A 25,797-nucleotide genomic window follows, 5' to 3' on the forward strand; every position below is an offset into this window, starting at 1 on the left:
ATTGTGAAACACCTGAGTATAACAAGGATTTCTAATGAATAATAGAGATAAATGTATGTATGTTAACAGTGTTTCAGTATTGATTGTTATTCTGATTTGACATACTGTTTGAGGACTAATATGTGCAAAAGTTATAGTTCCTATCTGTGTACATCATATGAATATAAATGAACTCTTTTTAAACTTGATGTATGAGGCTATGATTAAAACTACAGCTTATTTTCTACGTTATCATTTTCTATATCCCAGGGAAGGGAAAAGAGAGAACTGGGAGAAATTCTATTTTGGATTGGACAGAGATTTTGAAAGCCTGGAGAATAAATGTGGATTGGGCAGAAAAGAACAACTGAGATCTTGGTAAGTGAAATAAATTAAAAATGTATCATTAAAAAATGTTAATTAGAACAATAAATGGAAACCTATTACCTACCTGTGTGTAAACAGCTCAGGCAAACAATTTTTTTATACACATATTATGTTAACAACTTATTAAATATATCTATATCTATCTATCTATATGTGCGTGTGTGTGTGTGTGTGTGTGTAATATGTACTCACCTGTAATGTGATGGTTACTAGGTAGAAATCTTAACAAGGGAGTTTAAAACACATGTCCACCCAAAATCCTGCTTTTGGAGGCACATCACATCCTCTGTAATTTATCAAAGTTGCTGGTGAATTATATTTGCAAATGGAGGTTAGTAGGTTCATATGAGGGGCCATTCAATTCAAAAATAACAGAAAAAATAAATTATATACCAAAGTGGATATATCATACAGCAGAAAAAAATGTCACTGCAAAAAAAATATATAGCAGAACAAATATGTCACATTGCACAAAAAATATATACAAAGTCCTGTGGTGGAGATGCTGGGTTGGACATGCGCAGTGCGCCAGTTGGTTCGATGTGAACGTTTACAAGTGTGGGATGATCATTATCGATGAGTGTACATATACATGAATACACAATTATAACAGTTTTTAAATCATTGGTACTGTACTTGTTATTTATGATTGATTAATAGCTCTATTTGTTTTTTAATGTAATGCGGTGGTGAATTGTAGATTTATGACCAATGTGATGCTGTTCAAGTTTATAACAAACAGAGGCCGCATCACATTGACAAAACATATCGGCTAATAATAATCAAAATCAAGGCAAGCCAATTAGAGTAGTGAAACCAATCTAGACTCATGACTGTACAGTACTGCCCTTACATAGTAATTTTGATCAAACTGTCAATTAAGTGTCTGCCACACCATTGTGCATATACAGTATGTTAATGTTATTTTTAGTTTTTTAATTATATTAGATTATATTTAATCACCCAGCAGTGGATCACCCAAAAATGTTTCCACTTACCCAGCTAACACACAATGTTGTACAATGTACAATATATATTTTCCTGTGTTTAACGGTTTCAGAGTAGAATGAACATTTACAATGGGATTAATAAATCGTTGACACAGCTGGTCTGTATTAGACTGGCGTGTCAGTATCATGGTTCAGGGACTGGCCCTGCACCACAGAAATGAACACACTGATGCACTAGATGTCCCATCATCAATCTTTAATTCGTTGCGAGTGAGATTTTGAGTTCACCACCTTGAGTAATAATGACCCTTCTTCTGAAAGCACCAACCAACATGATAAAAACATAGCCTATTAATAATAAAGTACAGCATACAATAAAACATAGCGAGCAACGCATACACTAGCCTCAGAGTGTAAACTTGTAAACTTTAATTTAGGCTCGATGAGTGGTATCTTGATTAACGCCTGCACATGAATGTCCAGATCGATTTCTCCCTCATTCGGCTCTAATGCCTGTGACCCTGTGAAGGATTCTCTCATCTCTAACCAACAGGCACACTGTGCATGTCCAACCCAGCAACTCCACACGTCACTTTGGTATATATTTTTTTATGTAACGTGACATACAGTGAGGGAAAAAAGTATTTGATCCCCTGCTGATTTTGTACGTTTGCCCACTGACAAAGAAATGATCCGTCTATAATTTTAATGGTAGGTGTATTTTAAGAGTGAGAGACAGAATAACAGCAAAAAAATCCAGAAAAACGCATTTCAAAAAAGTTATAAATTGATTTGCATGTTAATGAGTGAAATAAGTATTTGTTCCCCTATCAATCAGCAAGATTTCTGGCTCCCAGGTGTCTTTTATACAGGTAACGAACTGAGATTAGGCGCACTCTCTTAAAGGGAGTGCTCCTAATCCCAGCTCGTTACCTGTATAAAAGACACCTGTCCACAGAAGCAATCAATCAATCAGATTCCAAACTCTCCACCATGGCCAAGACCAAAGAGCTGTCCAAGGATGTCAGGGACAAGATTGTAGACCTACACAAGGCTGGAATGGGCTACAAGACCATCGCCAAGCAGCTTGGTGAGAAGGTGACAACAGCTGGTGCGATTATTCGCAAATGGAAGAAACACAAAATAACTGTCAGTCTCCCTCGGTCTGGGGCTCCATGCAAGATCTCACCTCGTGGAGTTTCAATGATCATGAGAACGGTGAGGAATCAGCCCAGAACTACACGGGAGGATCTTGTTAATGATCTCAAGGCAGCTGGGACCATAGTCACCAAGAAAACAATTGGTAACACACTATGCCGTGAAGGACTGAAATCCTGCAGCGCCCGCAAGGTCCCCCTGCTCAAGAAAGCACATGTACAGGCCCGTCTGAAGTTTGCCAATGAACATCTGAATGATTCAGAGGAGAACTGGGTGAAAGTGTTGTGGTCAGATGAGACCAAAATCGAGCTCTTTGGCATCAACTCAACTCGCCGTGTTTGGAGGAGGAGGAATGACCCCAAGAACACCATCCCCACCGTCAAACATGGAGGTGGAAACATTATGCTTTGGGGCTGTTTTTCTGCTAAGGGGACAGGACAACTGCACTGCATCAAAGGGACGATGGACGGGGCCATGTACCGTCAAATCTTGGGTGAGAACCTCCTTCCCTCAGCCAGGGCATTGAAAATGGGTCGTGGATGGGTATTCCAGCATGACAATGACCCAAAACACACAGCCAAGGCAACAAAGGAGTGGCTCAAGAAGAAGCACATTAAGGTCCTGGAGTGGCCTAGCCAGTCTCCAGACCTTAATCCCATAGAAAATCTGTGGAGGGAGCTGAAGGTTCGAGTTGCCAAACGTCAGCCTCGAAACCTTAATGACTTGGAGAGGATCTGCAAAGAGGAGTGGGACAAAATCCCTCCTGAGATGTGTGCAAACCTGGTGGCCAACTACAAGAAACGTCTGACCTCTGTGATTGCCAACAAGGGTTTTGTCACCAAGTACTAAGTCGAAGTATTTTGTTGTTATTCTGTCGCTCACTGTTAAAATACACCTACCATTAAAATTATAGACTGATCATTTATTTGTCAGTGGGCAAACATACAAAATCAGCAGGGGATCAAATACTTTTTTCCCTCACTGTATTTGTTCTGCTATATGATATATCCACTTTAGTATGTGATTTATATTTTTGTGCCATATGATATATCCATTTTGGTATATGATTTTTTGTTTTTCTGCTATATGATATATCTACTTTGGTAAAAAAAAAAAGAAAAATCTGTTATTTTTTAATTGAACAGCCCCTCATAGGTTCAAACTAGCATTCAGGTACATTACTGTCTATTATGCTGGGATTTATATTAAAAAAATATATATGTGCAGGTTTTTCTCATAACATAATTATGAATTCATAATTTCTGATGTGCTAACAGCATTATTTAGTAACACTGCATACAAGTACACAGAGGGTTATGTATATTTCGAAGTTCATGCATTGATTTAAGGGGTAGAATTCCCTTGAACACGGTATTATGTAAATCAGACTGGGAAGTAGACTGGATACTAAAATTGAGATGATTAAGTGAAAATTATTCAAATCAAGGCTTTGAAATACAGTATCAGTGACATTTTAGCCTCCTAGTCGTTTTGGTTTACAATGGTGTAATCTGCTTTATTCGTGCAATTTACGCTGTAAAAGGGGTCTTGCATAGGAAAACAAACACACAGCTAGTGCTGCCCCACACACAGATGTGTGCTTTACTCTGAGGACTACCTGAACAAAATAACTGCATTATAATCATTAGTACATCCATGGGATTTCTATCCATCTCTGTTCTTGTCTATATTTTTAGATTTTCCCATCACTACTAGCGATCTTACCTCTTCTATTACTGCACAATGTCACACAGAGAATTATGAGTAGCCTAAATCAAGGTTTGAGGAGTAATCCTATGTTTTCTGCATAAAATAGACACATTACTCTGAATATATCTTAAGGCACACAGCTCTCAAATGGGACTCCTGTTGAGGCTGCATAATCTGGAGATTATCAAGTCAAACTGAGCCACTGCTGACTGTGGGTGGATCTGATGTCAGCAAGAGTTCCCTCAGCTTCCTGTGGAACAATAACTCCTGTGGCTTTGCTGGGCACACAGGTGTATGTTGGCATTATCTCTACTGTACTGGTAGTACGGGTTTAGCAGTGAGGCATGTTGGGAAACTAATAGCCAGTTCACGATGAAGGGTGAGGGGCGGGAAACAGACTGAACTATTGCAAATGCCAGTAGCGATTTCCAAAAGAGATACAAAACTTTAAGCCTCTTCTACGAAAAACCAATAAGAACTTACTCATATTCAGGTGTATTTATACTGCTAGTTTATATCCATCATTTAATGTGGGTGCATATAAATAGATCTGCTGGATACTTGCATTAGCAATATTGATTACAAGCCTGGTCTGTATCGACGAAGGGAAGGTAGTACAAGTGATTACAGGACTACAGATATGATCAAACATCAGGTTTCTTAAAATATACGCTATAGTTTAAAATAAGTCAATAAAAAGTTTATAGTGTTTAGTATTCCCTACATAAATACGTTTTACACATGCATTTCAGCTGAATTACAAAACATGCCACCTTGGATAAAGGCATCTTCTAAGAAACTTAATAACACTAATAGTAATATCATTAATTATAATCATCTGCATGAAAATTGTAGTAGTTTGTGGCAACATTTGATATATGTTATTAGTATAGACATAATGCACAAGATAGACAAGAAGAAAATATTTTAGTTGTAATGGCATTGATGGAAGCAGACCCTCTCCAATGCCCCCGCTTGCTGAATCTTTAAATAGGGTTATGATCACAGGACTGGGAAGGGCAGCACAACAAATCTGATAACCTGATATAAGTAAATTGGGTTCAGTCTGGTTGTGTGTTGTAGGTCAATATCTCCCACAAGTTGTGTTTAACAGGGTATTGCATTCCATTGCTGAGATAGATAACCATATTCTCTTACAAATGTACTTTCTTTTTTACCAAATTATTTTTTTATTATTATTATTATTATTATTATTATTATTATTATTATTATTATTATTATTATTTAGCAAACAAAATAACTTCACACTTTTCCAATCTAAACAAAGCTTTCCCAGCTCCGCCTCTGCCCATCCAGCTTCGCCATGACATCTTTGTTTCCATTTGATATGTAGACCGTTGAAGTGAAACTGAAAGTTGAGATGGCAAGGAAATGATTACCTTTAGAGGTTTGAACAATCTTTTAGTTGTTTATCCTTTCTTCATTGGCCAAACACCTGTATAACATATATATTATTGTTTGATTTTACAGTGGATAATAAACAAAAGACAATAGTCAAATGATACCTAGTATTACTTTACTTTACAAAACGTTAACCTACCCATGAATCTCATAGTACAAACCTTTGTATCCTGTTGCATTTTTATTGATTGTCAGGAAACACTTTCTACTACTTATAAATCAGGATGGGATCGGGTACAGGTTTCTTATTTACGATTAATCAGTTTTGATTTGGACTAGCCCTAGAATAATATAAAGTTATACATTGATATTGCAAAGTAGTTAGATTGTTTCAATTATTTGAAAATGTAAATACTATAATAATATTGTTATTATTAATAATAATAATACACATTGTCATATTATTGTTAAGACTGAAATTATTTGTAATTTCTCATTTCAAACATTTTTTAAATATCTGTGCTTCAGTCGCACATACAACTCATCCACAATGAAATCCTTAAGTAAACTGCCTACGGCTTTGTTGAATCAATGAATAAATAAATAAGTACGCAGATTCTTGGAATGTGTACCTTTGACCTCCTGGTATCCAAAAAAAGAATTGCTTAGAGTACAAGATAAGTTCACTTGGAAATCTATTTTTATATTAATGTACATTAAAAAATATATACTTAATTGTATTTCCATTTCACTGCCTTGATCCTAAACAAATCAATGTGGATGTTTAATTAACATGAAATACTGTTAAGTAATTAGTATAATTAGAATCAAAGTATTTAAGTATATAAGTAACTAGTGTTTCCTTGGTCAAGTGAGCAATGTTACTTATTTACAGCATAGTATTACATTGTGTATTTATGTTTAGGACATGAAAATATGAATCGATTCATCCTTTATACGTGTTTCTAACAAACTTTACAGATAACTGATTCATCCATTTCAATTACATTCCTTATGCCTACTGAAAGATAGATTTCTTGTATACTTTATCTAACCAATTTATTATTATTTCTGAAATAAGCTGAGAAATGTGTCCTTTTGTGAACTGAAATTCTCCCTGAACCAAAGATGTGGGAATATTCCAAATCGATTGCATTGAGTTGACTGTGCCTTGAAACACGTTCGTATAATTAATCATTTCATAATGTAGTTTATTTAGATAAACAAAGAATGTTCCCTTAATTACTTAGCCTACATTTTTTTAATTCCCACAGAAATATTTTTAATTTATCTTTGTTGCATTTGTTTCAGAGTTGCTTGGTTGCTGATAATTTGTGGACTGTAATAATATGTTAGTAAATGTTGTTATAAATATTGTATCAGTTTAATTATTATTATTATTATTATTATTATTATTATTATTATTATTATTATTATTATTTATAGTTGTTGTTGTCATTTTTATAGAAATACAGAAGTGTATCTTAATGATGGTATTATTTTGGCAGATACCTTTATCCAAGGCAACATGAGACATAAATATAACATTATATATATAGGAGGTATACACATATACACTCACTTCTATATTTTGGGAGGATTTGTAATGCTTTAACCCTTATTTCCACCTAAGCTTTTAATAGAAGGCATAAACAATACTGTGGTGAAAGCTTACCTTCTGGAAGTTGAGGCACTTAATAAATTATCAAGGAGTTAATGACTGCTGTGCAGAGTATCTGTGCTGAGTGCATTCTTGCAGGGCACAGCATGGACTGCTTTGCTAGTCAGTCCCCAGTGCCAATACCTGCATAGAACTGAAAATATACACAGCGCCTCATGTTGTGAGCTCAAATTGCCACTCACTTTCCTAATGATATATATATGGATTTTGCCATAATCTATAGCTATGTAAAAAGGTAAAACTGACATCCACGACAGTAGAAAATGCAAGAGTAAAATAAAAATGGAAATGGGAAAATCAATCTTATTTCACATTGATAAAAGAAAATGTGACATTCTTCTGACATCATTTTGCATCGACTGAGAGTTAGATATTGGCAATATGGTGTCAGCTGCAAAATACAAAAATGAAAAGAATTGTGGAGTTACTCTCAGTCAGTTCATAAAGATTATTTGACATGTCTACTAAAGAATGTGCTCTTATAGAATGACAAATATCAGCTGAGACATTTGTTATCAACCTAAAAAATGTCTTATGCAGACATATTTAAACGGCTGTTTAAATATCCAGCAAACTGGAATTAAACACAGGAAATTCATATTCAAAGATAAGTTACAGATGTATTTTTCAGTTTTTTGACAAACAGTAATAGCTGTTTAAAGCAAAGTCGCCATTGTTCTCAAGAAAGAGACTTGAAGTGTTTCGTTAAGCAAAGGTTTGAATACACAACAATACAGAAGTACTATGTACGTGCTTAGATTGAAACATGGGTTATAAATTATTAACATGTACAGCTGCCTCTGTCTCTGCTGTGCAAGACAGGACATTGGGCAAGTAGGGGGGATTGCTAAGCAATGCTAAGTGATTCAGTTACTGAAAGTACTTACCAGGAGCCACTGACATTGTACAGCCTAGACTCTGGTTTAAGCTCCCTGAATATATATATATATATATATATATATATATATATATGTAATGTCAGTGAGAGACTAGATTAAAGTAACACATACATAGCAATCCAATTTTTATTAATAAAAGTTTGTTATAGAACTTCTATTGGAACTGAAACCTTAGAACGCGGTTTGGAAAAATGTTAAGTCAATGTACTGATGAATTACAGTGGAAAGGTAACTTCTATTTCTAATTAAAGTTGAACCATTTAAAAGGCTAATGTAGATTATGTGACACATTTCTAGATGTTCACCAGATTAAACTTAAAACACAGAACTCTTAAAGAACAACTGAAATAATGCCATTAGAATTAAATAAAAACATACCAACCAGTACATATTCAGTTTACAGCTATATTAGTCTTGTTTACAAAGGCAAGAATGCTACTGATCTGCAGAAAATGAACAATAAAATAGCCCAGGGTGCCATCCCATTTTTTCCATGAATTGGAGCCATAGACAGGAATAAATACCCGAATAGCACTTTCTATCTTCTGCAGTACAACAACCATTTCCTAAAATACGCAGTAGATGGCAGCACTAAGAACAAGCACAAAATAATTGGAAAATCCAAATATGCACCTACAATACATATATAATGATATGAGTAATCATTTTGTTAGTAAACACTACTTTACAATGAACTTACATGACTGTGATATTGGTCACAAAAAGAAAATTGCTGTCTGCAAAATTGCTGTATGCAGATATATTTGGCACATATGAATCTCATAGCTGTAACATTATTTGGAGCTCAGAGCACAAACATATACTTTTCTCTTTTTGGGAATTACAATTGTTTTGACAAGACAGTTATAATTGCCTTAGCTACTGGTCTTACAACTCATTAAACAAACCCTAAAACATACTATTTTACTTAATGGTCTTAATGAAAGAGGCATACAGGTTTGCTGGAGGAATTGGAAGGTTGTCAATTGTTAAATATACTTATTCAGAAATGAATCAACTAATCAGTGTGGATATTCAGACAGCGCTGACATCAACAATCCGACACTGACAAGATCAAGATTCGTAAAGGAGACACGATCTGTCCAAAACTCTTCATGGTAACTCTTGAAGAAGTGTTCAAGACCTTGGACAGGGAAGAAAATCTGAGCTTATTTGAACAACTTAGATTTTGCCAATGATATCATCATATTTGCAAAAACACCTGAAGACCTCTCGAATGCAAGCTAGAAAACTGGACTTAAAATTTACCTGAATAAAACCAAAGTAATTTGAACAGCTTTGTTAAATCTGAGAACATTTAAGCAGATCAATGGATACTCGAAGAAGTCAAAAGTTATGTCTACCTTGGACAACAAATCAGAGATATTGTGGTAGAAATCAAACATGGGATGAAGTGCATTTGGAAGAAACAGCACATTGTTGAAAGGAAATGTACCCATGTGTCTGACAAAAAAGTATTTGATCCATGCATATTATCAGTGCTTACTTATGGCTCTAAAACCTGGTCATTTTAATGCCAAAGTGAAAGAGAAACTGCAGAGGACACAAAGAAGCATGGAAAGATATATGCTTGGAATAATAAGAAGAGATAGGAAAATAATGAATGGATCCAAGAACAAATTAAAATATGTGACATAATTGAAAGAGTGAACATTTTAAAATGGCAATGGGCCAGACACACTGCAAGAAGAACAGACCAAAGATGGACAAAGGAAGCTATTGAATGGATCCCAAGAGATGACAAAAGAAGACGACCACATAAAACATGGGAAGATGAGATGATAAACTGTGCAGGGGTGACGTGGAAAAGAGAATCTGTAGATCGAAGCAAGTGGAAACATCTTGGGGAGCCCTCATCCAGCAGGGGATCGATATATGAGCTGATGGTAATGGTGATTATATAGATAGATAGATAGATAGATAGATAGATAGATAGATAGATAGATAGATAGATAGATATACTAGAATTGACACAACATTGACAGACCATGAGTTGTTATTAGCTATTAAAACATGTTTTACATATCAATATCAGGGTTAGGCTCCAGTTCGCCATGACCCTGTACTAAATGAAGCGGTTAATGAAAAAGGATGGATTATCTGTAAGAGTAAGAATTATTTTTATTAGCTTGAAAAACAAGCCATAATATTAAAACATAAAAAAGGAAATTAAAGTGTAACGTAGCCTCATAATTACAATTAACATCAAGACATTTAGATGTTTAGAAATGCATGTTATGCACAAAAATCCTGAGTTTATACATTTGGCACTTTACCTTAAACAAACATACTTTTTTGGGACAATTAGCCATCTGCCATAATGCCTCACATCTGTGCATGGAATTACTATTCAGTCACTTACACATTTACTGTAAGTAGCCACAAAATGGCTATAGAAACTCATAAATAATGAAAACATTGCAGACATAACATTTGTAATAAAATCATTATTTATTAAAGAGCAACTAAAGTGACTAAAGGAATAAAAAAGAATGCTGTTACTTCTACTTGCAGCTGTCCACAAATTCTCCTACGAAATATTTCACGTTCAGGTGTTTTCTCTCCTGCCTTTAATGGTCCTCACTTTCCTATCCTACAGTTGGTTGGATTATTTGGGCACATGAGCCAATCCTTGTCTGCATTTTAGCCAGCCTGGTTAATCTAAATAATGCAAAATGTACCCGAAAGAAGATTCTCCGAAGAAGCTCTGACTTTTGGACACATTCTGTTGTGTGTAACATTGAATACTATTACTAGGTAATACTAGTACCGCTCATATCTCCTTACTGGGGAGTGTCACCCCTATAATACTACAGATTGCTCAGATACAAAGTTATTATTATAGTTATTTGTTGGTTGCATTTTGAATGTTGGGAATTTAAATTTGCTTATTTAGAAAGTGGCTTCATTCTCAACAGACAATGCATGTGATGCTCTCTTGCTAACTTGCCTCATTTCTCTTTCATAGCTATTATCCAGTTAAAAGGTGCCGGGGTAATCAGTTTTCCTGTCTGTGCACAGTTTAGCATCTTTGAGAGTACCCAGACAGCTCCCTGGAGGGCATTTACTGTTTTGCTTACAAAGTCTAATTGGGAACACCTTTCAACTGGAATGCCACTAAATCTGAAAGCGTTTTTAATACTCTCTTTCACTCTGTACCTCACAATCTGCTAAAAGTTTTAAAAGGTTTAATGGGATTTGACTTTGGTAGATGAGAACAAAAACAAAATAAAAAACACCATTAAAAAAACACACATTGTTATCTAAGCCGGTGGATTTTTCCACATATAATGATCTGCACTTGCATTTTCCATTGGATAGATTCAAAAGAGTTAAAAATGATCACTCAGATGCAGACTTGGTAAGGTATGAAAGAAGGAGTATTGGGTATAACAGTAATGGCTTATTTTTAAATCCTGTTTACAGATGAGTGCCAATTAGTATCTTAGAAGTGGTCTATAAATATCTAATTGGTCACTTTCCACTCCACAGCCTTTAACTTCCAAATATACTTTTCAGGACTCTGAATCTAGCCATGTTTATCATCCCATCATTTACAAAAATTTCAAAAAATCACAAGATTTCCAAATAAAGTAATGCCAAGTGATAAAATTGTAATAAACAGTTCTGATCCATAAATCATATCAAACAGCACAAATGACTATGTAAAACCAATCCAAGCCCAAATCAAAACATTGACCTTCCCACAAAACACAAATTACACTCCTGTAATCAGTCGGCTCTGTCATAGTATAAAACAACTTCTGACAAGTAAATTAAACATTCAAGTTTCTTTCTTATCAAGAAAAGCCCAGTTTCCCAAATCCCAGAGGTCAGATTTGTAGATACCCTTTTAATGTTTTATTTTTACATTATTTACTTTTAACAACTATATAACTGTCCCCTCTTCATTAGTAAGTACAGGTCAGTTGCTTTCCTCAGATGATATAATGTCACAATCTAATGTAAAAAGATGGTGATGATGATGAATCTTAAATGATGCATAAAAAGAAAAAGAAAAAAAAGATATTTTTAGTTCACATAAGCCCTGCCGCAGCTTCCTCATCTAAACTGTTTAGAGTCACTATCAACCGTGGCTAATTTAAAGAAAAATATTTCATGTGCCATTTCATTCCTCCATGCCCCAGGAGCTCTTTCTATTTTATGTAAGTGTTCGTGTCATATCAGAAAATCACATTATTTTTGCTATCTTGATATCTTAGGAAGTAAGTGATAATATTTATACCATCCACACGTGTTAGTTTCTCTACAATTATCCCGTGGTGAGAGTGATTTGCACCACTGTGCTGGCTAATAAGATCATTATTTTGGTATTACATTTTATCTAGCAACTATGTATGTGATAATTTAAGGGTCTACTGGCATCTGAAATCCACCTTTCCCGTGCAGAAGATGTTTAAAGGGCAGGGGCTCATTGCGAAAAGAGGTTGTTTGCCAATGTTTTTAAGAATGAGAATAAAAGGGGACACTTTTGGCATAGTCACCGGAGGGCAGGGACTTAAACCTATGCAACCCCTGTGCACGTCACTGAAGCATGTCTTTTCATCTTCAGCAATGTGTTGCCTGGAGAGACAAAGTGTATATATCTGTGTATCTATGTATATATGTAGCTGTAGATGAACTCGCAGATAGTTGACATTGTATACAATAAGCTGTGAAGGACTGTCAAAATACTGGACCGTTGCACCATTTTGTGATGATTGTTTTAGCGTGGCACAGATTGGTGTAGGCATTTTTGTCATGAATTTGGATTATACAGTTTTGATATGCGTATTTATGACAGTTATGTCTCCTGATTTTTTCTTCAAGTGATGATAATGGGAAACCAGAATTTAAACAAGTGTGCCGATTGGGGAATTGTAGGTCTCTGTATTGTTTTAAGTAGCTGGTTTCTTTCATCCTAAGCAAATTAAACCTTTATAATCATAATATATAGTCTCCCAGAAACCTTCAAATTATGAATTTCAAGTGCCAAAACAAAATTATTCATGATTAATTGCGCATTAAAAAGGTAAGATGTTTTCTTAGTTTTTTCAGAGGAACAAAAGATGTCAAAAGCCATCTCAGAGGAACTCAAACAAACTAAAAAAAAGTTTGTTTGCAATATTAAATCGGCCGATTCTCAAATAGTTAGACCGATGTCCAAAACCAAATCCCACCTGCCAACAAGAATCCTTTCTAATCAATTATTGGGACTTGCATTTGTAATGGGCCGGTGGGTCATAGTTTGATTTTGAAGGTGTATCTTCATAATTAACTTGGCATAAATAAGGGGGGAACAGTTATTGAAGAGGCAGAATGGATTGTAGAGGCTGAAATTTGGTGGCTGAACAGGGGTGGCTCTGTTTTGGAGCAAGCTGTATGGTTGACCAGGCTTCATCTGGACAGGGTGGTGTGAAAGTGAACTATGCATATCCTCCAATCAGCACTTTAGCTCCACTCTCTCCATTAAGATGTGCCGTGTGAAAAGAGACGACCGGTTTGAGCACGCATTCAGAAAATGCAGTATTTGTCTTCAACTCCCCCAGGTCACTGTGGGAGTGTGGTGGTGAGGTGCTTTGAATAACAATAGGATATTCAAAACTAGAGTGTATGTATGTGGGGGTGGGGTAAAATTAAAATGTAAGGTGTGCTGTCAGAGTAATCAGGTGCCATTGAACTGAAGCAGAAACTGAAAAGACTTAACCAAGAAATTAACCATCATTATGATTATTAGAATATGCTGTTGCTTAACATTGTAGTTATCTTATAAAATATACTATATTAGTATCATATTATAGAATGGTCAGGGTCTCAGGGATTCACATAAAATGCATCAGAAGTTTAAAGAAAGTTACGTTAGAAAATGCATCTCTCCCATAAACAAGGCTTTTGAAATATCCCAGGGAAATCAGTTCTGTCGCAGAGTTTAATTTTTCTCACTGCAGTTCTCAAGAGTTTCATTACAGTAACTGTGATTGAAAAGGGACTCTTTGGATGGAAATGGGATTATGCTTTAAAAACACTGATCACATACAAAAGAATTAGCAGAAGCCATAAAGATACAAATTAATAAGATAAGGAAGAGACAAAAAAATACAAATTACAGGGAACTGTTCCGCATTCCCTGCAGGAATTTAAACAAATAATTTAAAACCTTTTTAAAAAAAAAAGCAATATTTTAATTGCATTTTACCCCCTTACGGGAAACCTTTGTACCCAGGCATTTTGGCTTGCTGATAGATATGGTTCAGTGATGCACTACAGCTAGCAATTGGAGAACTCAATGTGAGTATCTCAAGTGTAGTGGCTTATCTGCCTTTGCAGTTTACAAACTTTGGTTGGCTGCCTTCTCGGGAGGGTTTGTGTCATGAGCATACAGTCTTCGATGCAGCTGGTGTAGGAAATTACTAAAGGTTAATATGTAAAAAAGGAGTTCAATAAATGCCAGTACAGCATAATTTTTTCTTATACACTACATTATATTTTCAATGTCCATATGTTGTGTATTTGACTGCAAATTTGTTTTGTAAAATGTTAATATTGGATCAGTGGAGATTACACCTGCAATGTAGAAGGAACAATTAGCAAAATATAAACACAATGCTGAACAAAATTGTGCTGTACTTTAGAATTATAATATTTTTATTTTAGGTTAAATAATTCAATAGATATGTGTGAAAATGTTTGTTTTTAAATATATTTTGGCAGTTAGTGGTTACAGTAACATCCTTTACTATTCAGGCCCAGGAGTGATGTACCTTATAGGCCACAGAGTGCCTAGATGTTTCTTGGATATGTTAGTAGCATGGCTGTATGTTTGAGTTCCCAATGGGAGATTGATGTGGAGGTGAAATTCACTTTGTGCATTTTGAAAAACAAGATATTCTTTCGATGGACATGGATCAGAAAGACCCTGTTCACAAGAATTAATTGTGCAGAAAGCAATCACTATGCAGCTACAATTAATCCAAACGATTGCTACATAAATTATATCTGAACATGTTGTGTTGTTGGGGGAATTGTCTATATATTCATAATAATTATAAAAGGTAGTGTAGTTATATTATGGGGTTGGCATTGTAATGTTTTCATATGTTGATACAATACATACATAAATAATAAGCTATGTTTCTTTTTAATAGGCAATTTAAGATGCAGCAGCAAAAAAGGAAATTGGAGAATGTTTTATCCTCAAATCGCTTTAGTAGATATTTAATATAATACATTACTACAGTACAGATTGGTTAAACGTGTTCAACATATGTTCAAAGCTAGAATATTCTCTATTCTGTTTGTTGGTTTCTTTATTTTTGTTTCCCTTCCAGCTTTGAATCTATTTCCCATTCATTCTCAGAAAACTGTATTCACAATGTGTTACATAGGTTATAGTTACATAGGTTGTCATTACAAACTTGTAAAATAATGTGTTACTTAAAACAGCTGACTATAACAATCGCCTATTCACAATGTGAGTCAGCAGTATTCTAATAAATGCTAAAGGTGTGCATATATTTAATAAAGAAGTTAAAATTGTCCTATAAATAAAATACTTTACGACCAAAACATTAACTACATTTGGACTCAAATTCTTTAGAGATCAGTAAACTAAAGTCCACAAAATGCAATTTCTTACCATGCCTTTATGTAAAAATGTAATTAAATGTAGCATCAAACAAATAATTAATTGGGTAATTGCAAATCTGTTTTTTCTGTCCTAAGGTAAATTGGTGTCATCCCAGTGAGGATTGTACATAGATCTAAAATAAAAATAGAAAATGATGCTCTAATGAAAACAGTCAACACAGCTTGATGAGGTTTAGCAGTCCATAAAAGCATGTAGCTTATCATCTTGTACAGAAGAGGCAATGAATCTTATTCAGATTGTTGGCATATGTTGGGCTGAGACATCTGAATTAAATTAGATGTCGGCTGGTCCTGAAAGTTCTTAATTGGTAATGTCATGCTAGATTACTTTTCTACCTGAAGCTTTATTATAAAAATGCAATTCCTGTTCGACGTATTTGGCCTGAGGTTAGTGTTATAAACAGGAGTTGCTGCGTGTATTATCAGGTAATTATAATAAACCAGAATGAACATGAGTTAGTCTGTATTATGTGTCTGAAATATTCTGAGCTGTGTGATAGAGAAATGTTAATTTCTTTGGCAGGTTAGAAAACACTCAGATTGAGCTCTGAAAATTGTATTATATAATATCTAGGCATCGTTGTTACACATTGTAATGATTTGAAAATAACCACCTACATGGATTTGCATTTTTTTTCAGCTGCGACTGTCCTACTTACCTTACATTACATTTTCAAATAAAGGCCTGAACCAAATCACAGTTACCACAAAGCTAGTGCAAAAGCTAAAAAGGAGTCGATAAATGTCCCAGTATAAAAGACAGCCCTCGTTTTGTGAAAAACAATGGCGGTGTTTACATATGTGTTTTGACCTCACTTGATACAATATGCTCCAGTCAAAGATTAAATTACCCTCTTCCTCTCGGGATGTACATACTCTTAGTTTATTGCACTTGGGACAAGCAGCAGTTAACCAGACATCACACAAATTAAGGGGAAAGGAGCAAGTCAATATGCAAATTAGCTATACAGATCCACTTGTGCAGTCTTTGCGGGAAAATTCTAGAAAAGGTGGTTTACATGCATGGGAACAACAATCAAGACACTGACATCATGGAACCCATGGCTGTCATGTGACAACGTGTTCAAATTAAACAGTACACAGCTGTGGATTGTGCCTTGCATCTCATTGTTTTACTGCTCTTAACCGAGTGTTTTTTCACGTCACTGATGGAGCTGCAAGCCATGAATATAAGTGTTTTATAAAGTTAGGATTACAGTACTGAACAGTCCCACAACAGTATAGATAGCATAACATAATGATAATAAGAAAAAGGAGCTGAGGAGTTACTAAGCATGTCGCCTTATATGTCCCTATGTGTTGCTAGAACAGTGTAAATAAAATCCCACTATACCACAGAAATTCATCTCTTCCTTGTTATCATTCTGACAACAAAGAATCTGACACATTATGTCTAAGTCTTTTGTATTTATAGTATTAAGACCCCTCATAATATATAATATAGTCATTTGGTGGCTTCAGTGGGAGTAAATTATTATTTCCCCTCCTGTTCATGATCATGTTATGCTACAGAGACTAAAGTGTTTTTGTTTTTCCGAGGTTGCAGCTGAAAAATACAGACACAGTTTTAATCTCACTAATCAGTTGATAAATGAACATGCGGGAAAGGGAATGCACAGGAGGTAGTGCTGATCAGTCCTTTTATCAAAGCTTTCCAAGTCAACCTCAGGCAAAACACAAGTGAAACAACCACATATGCCTCTCACACAAGATGTGTTGGAAGAGAGAGATAGAGACCATTACTCACATGTTAGGATCTCACAAGAAAAAAACACTTGACACCAGTTCACAGCCTCAAAATGAAACATTTACATTCCAGATTTTATTTGAAAATTAATTAATGAACCTTTTTGTTTCTAATCTATAGTCTGAATACAGCTTTTAAATCGAAAGCAGTAATACATACATCAGCTAGAATTAATTAATATGTACCACCTGGATTATTTCAGATGTTGAAGTTGTAGACCTGTACTTACCTTAGGATTTATTTTATGAGTCGCAACTACAGCCAACAGCATTCTCAGCATTAATCTGGCCCTGAGCTATGGAGTTGACCTCTCTAGTAAATCATGTTCTGTCTTTCACTATGATTAGGTTTCATTTTATTCTCATTTGTCAGGTTCGTTTAGGTTAAGTGCCTGCAACACATTTTGGTTCAAGCCTTTTGCATGAATCCAGTGATCACATGTTAATTAACATTTTTCTTAATTATCTAAGATAATAGCCATAGATATTTGTAACAGAAATTATAAAATAAAAGCAAGTAAGTCACTGGTTCTGCACAGGACATAGCACAGCCCGTTATATCAAAGTCTGACAATATAAAGCAGTGTTCGTCAGCTATTGAGGAGACACTCAAGAGCAGCATCGTTTTACTGGGTTTTTTCCATAAAATATTTGTATTAAATGATTGTTGACATTTTTAACACCACATCTAAAGCATGTAACGATTTAACATGTTGAGGAATACTGGTATAAATTAATACATTTTCTTCTTTATATCATTACATTATAAATTCATTGAATTATTTCTGCTTAGACATCTTAAAAAACAAACACAAAACTACCAGAATAAATTTCTTGCACATCTCTGAATTCAGTTGCAAATGGTTAAAGAGAATTATGTTATATTTGAAAAACTGTCTTCTTAAAAAAATAGATTTCTTCTCAGTCTAGATAGTTTAGTTTTTTTCTTCTTCACATATGCACTGTTAAAGCTTTCTAGCATTTTAGCACCTCAGAGAATGTGCATCCAAGGTGTGAAGAACAGTGTATAGGTGTTCAGCTTTATAGGTCATAAATAGTTTAAAATAAACTGGATGGGGAAATAATAAAAAAATGAAAAGAAAAAAACATTAGGCTAATTCATATAATATATGAATAACGGAATAACGGTTATTTTTGTAGGAACCAAGCCCCTCCTATAGGCATTACAGTTATCAAATTTCAGATATTGACTCCCAATATATACTCAGTGGCCAGTTTCTTAGGTACACCATCCAGTTGACGAAAATGGATCGCTCCTACCGACAGTGAATCATGTGACCATTCAGTTACTTTTGGATTGAGTGTTAGAATGGACAAAAACAGTCTCCTAAGCGACTTTGAGTGTCGTATGAACGTGAGAGTCGGGCACACCGGTACTAGTATCTCAGAAACAGCTGCCTTCCTGGGCTTTTCACGCACGACAGTGTCTAGGGTTTATTGAAAAACATCCAGTCAGAGGAAGTCCTGTGGACAAAAACACCTTGTTGATGAGTGAAGCAGAAAGAGAAGGAGGTTCCATGAACATGACAGTGGGTTTAGTTTACTTGAGTGGCCTGCACAGTCCCCAGACCTAAACCTCAATAAAGAATCTTTGGGATGAGATGAGAACAGGCCATCCATCCATCCAATCTGAAGCAACGGCATGATGCCATCGCATCAGCATTGATTACCATGTGCCAAGGCTTTGAAACATGTATAAAACAATATGCCAGGCTCAGGGCTTTGAAAACAGATCTCTTCATAAGTTTGAGAGGAAGTCACAGCTGGAGGAGGAGAATCATAAATGGCAGGTAACTGGATATAGGTAGTAATAAATACTTGGAGTTCAAGTATGATGGAACAGGCCTGTGTCTACAAGATTTTCAGATCCAAATATAATCATTGCTTAAAATACATTTCAGGAGTTCGGACAACCCCAATAGATTATTTTTCCCTAGACTCCCTTGATTAAGGGAACGATGACCTGACCATGACGGCGAAGGCCATCAGAATGACCCCACTAGGGGGAATGAGCTGAGGAGCGTGGGATGAAGAAGGGATGGAAAGCAATGAATGTTGGGAAAGTGCATTTGTTGCTTGATACTTATGCTTGGTAAGGTACGAAATTGGGGTTGCCTTTCTGAATAGTTTAAAAATCCATAAAGAAGAACATTTATCTGTCTGTGACTTGGTTAGATACTTGAAAGACACAAAAACTGCACCTCATTTTCTATTTGGTCTTTTTCTCACATTATGCAGAGCACTGAATCTGCACAGATTCTTCCAAATCTGTTAACAGCTTCCTTTTTTGAAGTCAGGTACTATTCTTGACTGAGCGCATCACTGTTCTTGACTAATGTGAGACTCTATCTATGGTTGGCGATAACAGGAGATCGTCTTAAAACACACAGGCCAAGTGTTGCAGACTTTGAAAAAGATAGCATCAGCTTTAGTTCAGAATCATGAAAAGGAAGAATAATTCTGTATAGAAGTCAATGAAGGCATGGAAGCTTGGTTGAGGATTACAAAGGATAAGAATGCATAATCAACTAGACAACAGGATGTGTAAAAAAATAGGCGGCTTTAACCAAGTTTCAGTTGAAAACTTTAAGCATCTACCGGTATATTTTCTGAATCTGTATATCTGCATGTGAAAAATATATTCCAATCCCCTAAAAAGCATTTAATGTGCAAGTGCATTTAGAGGATATTCTCAAAACATTAAACAAGGTATTGACATGTGCATTATTGGATGTGATGTAGGATTCCTAAGGGGATTGGTGTATGTTTCCTAGAATTTGAATTTAAATCAAATGTACTCTAACCATATTTAGGTTACTTTTAAAAGCCACCCAGCAATACAATTTGATCTACACTTGCACAACATGTTTTAATTGAGTATGAAAGAACAAAAAGGTATTGGGAGTAAAATTTGTAATAAAGTTTTTCAGAAATTTTGCTTTCTTGATTTCTAGTTATGAAACCTGTGGGCTCTGTTTCCATCAATATTAGGCCTGCAACCATTACAGATATACACAAAACATAGAATTCCCAAATGGATTACATTCTGTACTTTGTTTTTTGTGTTTTTTGAGATGATTCATTTTTCTTCATTTCATTTCATATTGCTTTCTGAAGAATTTCTGAGACTGAAAAAATGTTCACTGTAATATAAATGTCAGGAATCAAAAAGCATAGTTTACTGAATTATCGTGTATTATATTGTTGATTTTATTTTCTTTAAGTTTAAAATCAGAAAAATATAATCTGAAACATAATAATGGCAGTGAAAACAATATTGGCTGTGCAACGTTTCCTTGTTTCGTATTGTCTTATAATAATTAATTTAAACAAATGTATAAATGTCATTTCTCTTTGTTACTTTTTCTAGGAAGCTAGCTGAAATTCATGGAGTCTTCTTCTCCATGTTTGGTCCAACTGGATATTCTTTAACTTTCCGTGGGACGCAAAAACAAGCAGTGTTCCCTCTGATGCCTCTCATTGTGTGTAGCCCAGTCCTCTAAACATGGTGGCCCAGTTCCAAGCACTTTTCTTGATTTTATTCTCAAGAGGAATCCAACTCGCATTCAGTGATACCAGCTTCATTAGGAAAGAGATCAAGATCGATGGAGATCTCGTGTTAGGAGGTCTTTTTCCCATCCACGAAAAGGGCGTGGGAATGGATGAATGTGGGAGAATAAACGAAGAAAGGGGGATACAGCGCTTGGAGGCTATGTTGTTTGCAATCGATTCGATCAACAGAGATCAGTCTTTGCTACCTGGGGTCTCTCTTGGTGTGCACATCCTGGATACATGTTCAAGAGATACGTATGCTTTGGAGCAGTCCTTGGAATTTGTCAGAGCATCCCTGACCAAAGTAGATGAAACAGAATTTATATGCCCTGATGGCTCCTATGCTATCCAAGATAATAGCCCCTTAGTGATAGCTGGTGTGATTGGAGGATCCTACAGTAGCGTCTCTATACAGGTAAGGATTATTAAGTACAAGCATTTTGAGAAAACAATATATACATACATATACACATACATATATTTATCTTTCTGACTGCACGTTAATGTGCTAGAGATTTGATATGTTTAATTAAGGCTATGCCAGAAGGGATATTATTATCTTACCACATTCATTGTTTTCCTAAGTCCAGTATCCACTTTAATACTAGATTTGACCCAACATTTTCCAATATTCCATTTGAGAATTTTCAGACCATGTCCCCAGATTTCATTGAACCTCCCGGCATATGTGTTTGGTTTTAATTGTATATAATATAACTTGGAGCATATAAAACTACTCAGAATGCACATGTCTAGCTCTTCATTTGAATTATTCAAATGTTAGAGCATAATACTAATTTGTTTGCTTTCTATAATTTGAGATAACGAAGTTGTGATTGATTAAGAACTGTAAATAATATTTTGGTTTACATATTTAATGGTACGTTTCCCTTTAATTCAAATATTTTGTTCATATTTTTTGTGCCTTTAAAACACTATGTAGCCTATGCAAGTTTACTGTGGTTCAGTGTCTTTAATCAAGCACATTACACCGTTTTAATAGTCTATTTGGTCCCCCCAAAGTCCCACATGGTTTCATTATCATACTATTGACTGTAACCATCATAAATTTGACTCTTTTTGCGAAGTCCACGGATTGCCCTAAGGATATCTAGATATGAAGGCAGTGTGATCTCATAGCTGATCCTATTATTTTATGGGGAGCTTAAGAGATGTACAGCCCCCAATCAAAATTCACATGCTGGCCTCTTCGTGGACAAGATAACATGCCATGCCTGCATTCTACATCCTGTACCGTGTGCTATTATCATGCACACATGTATGTATAATGTAATCAATGCATGATATTAATTCAGACCTTGAGGGAGGGAAATGGGGACCAAGGATGGTATACTATTCAAATAGTCTGCAAAGGCATGATTACTTCCATCTACTTGGGTTATTATATTCAATTAATTCAAATAAAACCATTAAGGATAATAATGTAACAGAATAATGTTGATTATAATTATTTAAATACATTCTAAAGTATGCATTCAATAAAACAAATCTGTGATTTTATTTGAACATGGTCCAAATAAATCCCAAAAATAATTATGTGTATTTGTGTGAGAACAGACCTCTCAGTCACACTAATAGCATGGAAACAGCATGATGGTTAATTTAATAATGCTTAAAATGCAGACAATATTATTATTATTATTATTATTATTATTATTATTATTATTATTATTATTATTATTATTATTATTATTATTATTATTGCTGCGGTTGTTCTTTCTAAAATGAACCCTGTTGCAAGATTATATTTGTATTCACACGCAGTGCCTGACCTGGCTAGATGAAACCTTTAGTATCTAAACTACAAAGTAAGTGGTACATTATTTAATAGATCTGTGACTTTGACTATTCTCATGACAGCTTCCGTCAATCCCCCAATACAAAAGAGATCCTGCAAACCACCGCAATTACCCAGCCTCCCGAACTGGCCAGAGACTTTTTTATATATAGTGTATTGTGTTGGTGCTACATTCTATCAGCTTTTGTGACAGAATTTAAGGAATTTGCATATTTTAGCATAAAATCCTCTCAATCTGTTCGTTGTGCTACACAAAAGACAGCTTTCCCTATCTGTATTGGAATCCTAATCTCTTTACTATGCAAGATATCACTTTCATTTCTGGAAAAAAGCCAAGCAGAATCTGACCTCAGCAGATACCCTAGTTAGATAAGCATTGTTATCTGTCATGTGCATTTCCCGGCTAACAATTAGTCTTTGTTTTTGTTTTTTAGTTGTTGTTTCTTGTGTTTTGTCTTGTTTTAATCTGCTGTAGGCAGATGCATTTATATCTTTGGTTTTGTATTACATTTTTTTGTTAATGGAAATCATTTTGATCTACTCTTTAATTGTACCAAACTATTAGCTGCAAAGCCAGTGAGGAGAAATGCTTTTTCTCAGTAGTATATATTTGCAAACATCTTTCAAACTGGTGTGTATTTCTGCAGAAATGCTAAAATCCTGTGCATGTTTTCATCAAAAAATATTTATTTCTCCATCCATTTCATGCACATAATGTTGTGTAAGGTATTTTGGATAGGGTAATGAATATTGAATAATTTATCTGTAGAAATGATGGCAAGGACTCCCTTATCTTACAGTAGGTAAAACCATTCATATGTATATTTTGCAAAAACAAATAAAATATCAGGTTAAATGAGGGGAAAAAAATGTCAGCTCTTAAATATGAGTTTTCATAAATCCGTAAGATAAAAAAAAAAACACTTATGTACTGTATGTATGTAAAACATCTATATAGATTAATTGTAGGTAGCAAGGTGGAGTCGAGTGTCTAAATATGTAGGGCATGTTGATATTAACAGAAAATATTTGGTGAAACTCATCCAAAAACTTGTTTCCCAAAACATCAAACTTTCCATATATTACACATCTCATCTTTATTGTGAATTAGAAATGATTTTACTTATACACATTTCTTTTTTATTTGTATTAGTTGATAGTGGTTCGTGGATATGTACAAGTGACTCCTCTTTCATCAAAGCAGTTTCAAACCATAGGAATAAACTGTAATATGCACACATGTGACCTGATTTGACCAATCATGAGTATTTAAAAGTTAAGTTTTATAAAGGAAAAATGAGGAAAGCACCACATCTACAAAAAAGTATGTACACAAACAAAAATTTGAATTTAACCAGAAACCCATTTCAAGTGATTTATAGATAAACAGTATAACCTTATATATGTTATATACTGTTGTGCGATTGTCAATTTCAAAATAAACCTAAACTCACTACATACACCTATTATTAACCCTACCTATACCACACATTATTGTTTTTCAACAGTTAAATGGGTTTCTTAGTTTAATTAATTAACCACACTTCCAGGATGGTGATAGAAAAAATGGCAAAGAAACTCCAAACATCTTTAGCATTTATACAATAGTAACACATAGCAAGTTTAACCCTGAGTTAAAACACTTGGTAAATGGGAACTGAGATATTAAGTAATATATACATCACCTATCTTTATTCTGTTTTGTTTGAACATTGAAACCTGTTTTAGTTTAAACACTTGTATTGTGCTGTTCCATGGAATAATTGTAATGAGTTGTAATTTTTCAAAATGAATTGGTTTGTATTACAGATATCCCTTGAAAGATTATGTTAATTATACTTGGATGAATCTTAAAAGAGTACATTAAATATACAGACATTCCAGATGCCACTGATATTCACTCTTATTCATTGATTGTTTATTTACTTCCCTAGGTTGCAAATTTACTGCGATTGTTCCAAATTCCTCAAATCAGCTATGCCTCTACAAGTGCCAAACTGAGTGATAAATCCCGATATGACTATTTTGCCAGGACAGTTCCACCTGACTTTTACCAGGCCAAGGCAATGGCGGAGATCTTGAGATTCTTCAACTGGACCTATGTCTCCACCGTGGCCTCTGAAGGCGACTACGGGGAGACGGGGATTGAAGCTTTCGAACAAGAAGCCCGGCTTCGTAACATATGTATTGCCACCTCTGAGAAGGTGGGTCGATCCAACGTCAAGAAGTCATACGATGCTGTAATCCGTCAGCTGCTCCAAAAGCCCAATGCAAAAGTAGTTGTGCTCTTCATGCGCAGTGACGACACAAGGGAGCTACTGGCTGCTGCCAATAGACTCAACACATCTTTCACATGGATTGCCAGCGATGGTTGGGGGGCTCAAGAAAGTGTGGTCAAGGGAAACGAGAATGTAGCCAATGGAGCAATTACTTTAGAGCTCGCTGCCCATCCGGTCAAGGAGTTTATCAGATACTTCCAATATCTTAACCCTTTAAACAACAAACGAAACCCATGGTTCATTGATTTCTGGGAACAGAAGTTTCAGTGTGTCTTACAGAATGGAAACGCTCAACAGAAAGCCTGTGACAAACACCTGGCCATCGACAGCTCAAATTTCGAACCAGAATCCAAAATTATGTTTGTGGTGAATGCCGTTTATGCCATGGCTCACGCCTTACACATAATGCAACGCACCTTGTGCTCCAACACAACCCTGCTTTGTGACAGCATGAAGCCGCTGGATGGAAGGAAACTATACCGTGACTACTTGCTGAACATCAGTTTCAGTGGTGAGTGATGGAATTAACTTTATTGGAATGGTTGATACAATTGCAAGTGATAAC

General features: G+C 35.2%; 1 protein-coding gene across 1 annotated transcript in view; it reads left to right on the top strand.

Annotated features, from left to right (window-relative positions):
* Positions 1–253: 253 nt before the first annotated feature.
* grm3 (glutamate receptor, metabotropic 3) overlaps positions 254–25,797 on the top strand; it is a 52,699-nt gene continuing 27,155 nt past the window's right edge. The window contains exons 1-3 of the mRNA XM_066723663.1: positions 254–357; positions 20,953–21,549; positions 24,888–25,743. Of these exons, the coding sequence (XP_066579760.1) occupies positions 21,088–21,549; positions 24,888–25,743 (1,318 nt within the window). The 5' untranslated portion in view covers positions 254–357; positions 20,953–21,087. The remainder of the gene's footprint in view (positions 358–20,952; positions 21,550–24,887; positions 25,744–25,797) is intronic.

This window comes from Amia ocellicauda, chromosome 15 (genome assembly GCF_036373705.1).
Source record: "Amia ocellicauda isolate fAmiCal2 chromosome 15, fAmiCal2.hap1, whole genome shotgun sequence".
In the NCBI taxonomy this organism is placed as follows: Eukaryota; Metazoa; Chordata; class Actinopteri; order Amiiformes; family Amiidae; genus Amia; species Amia ocellicauda.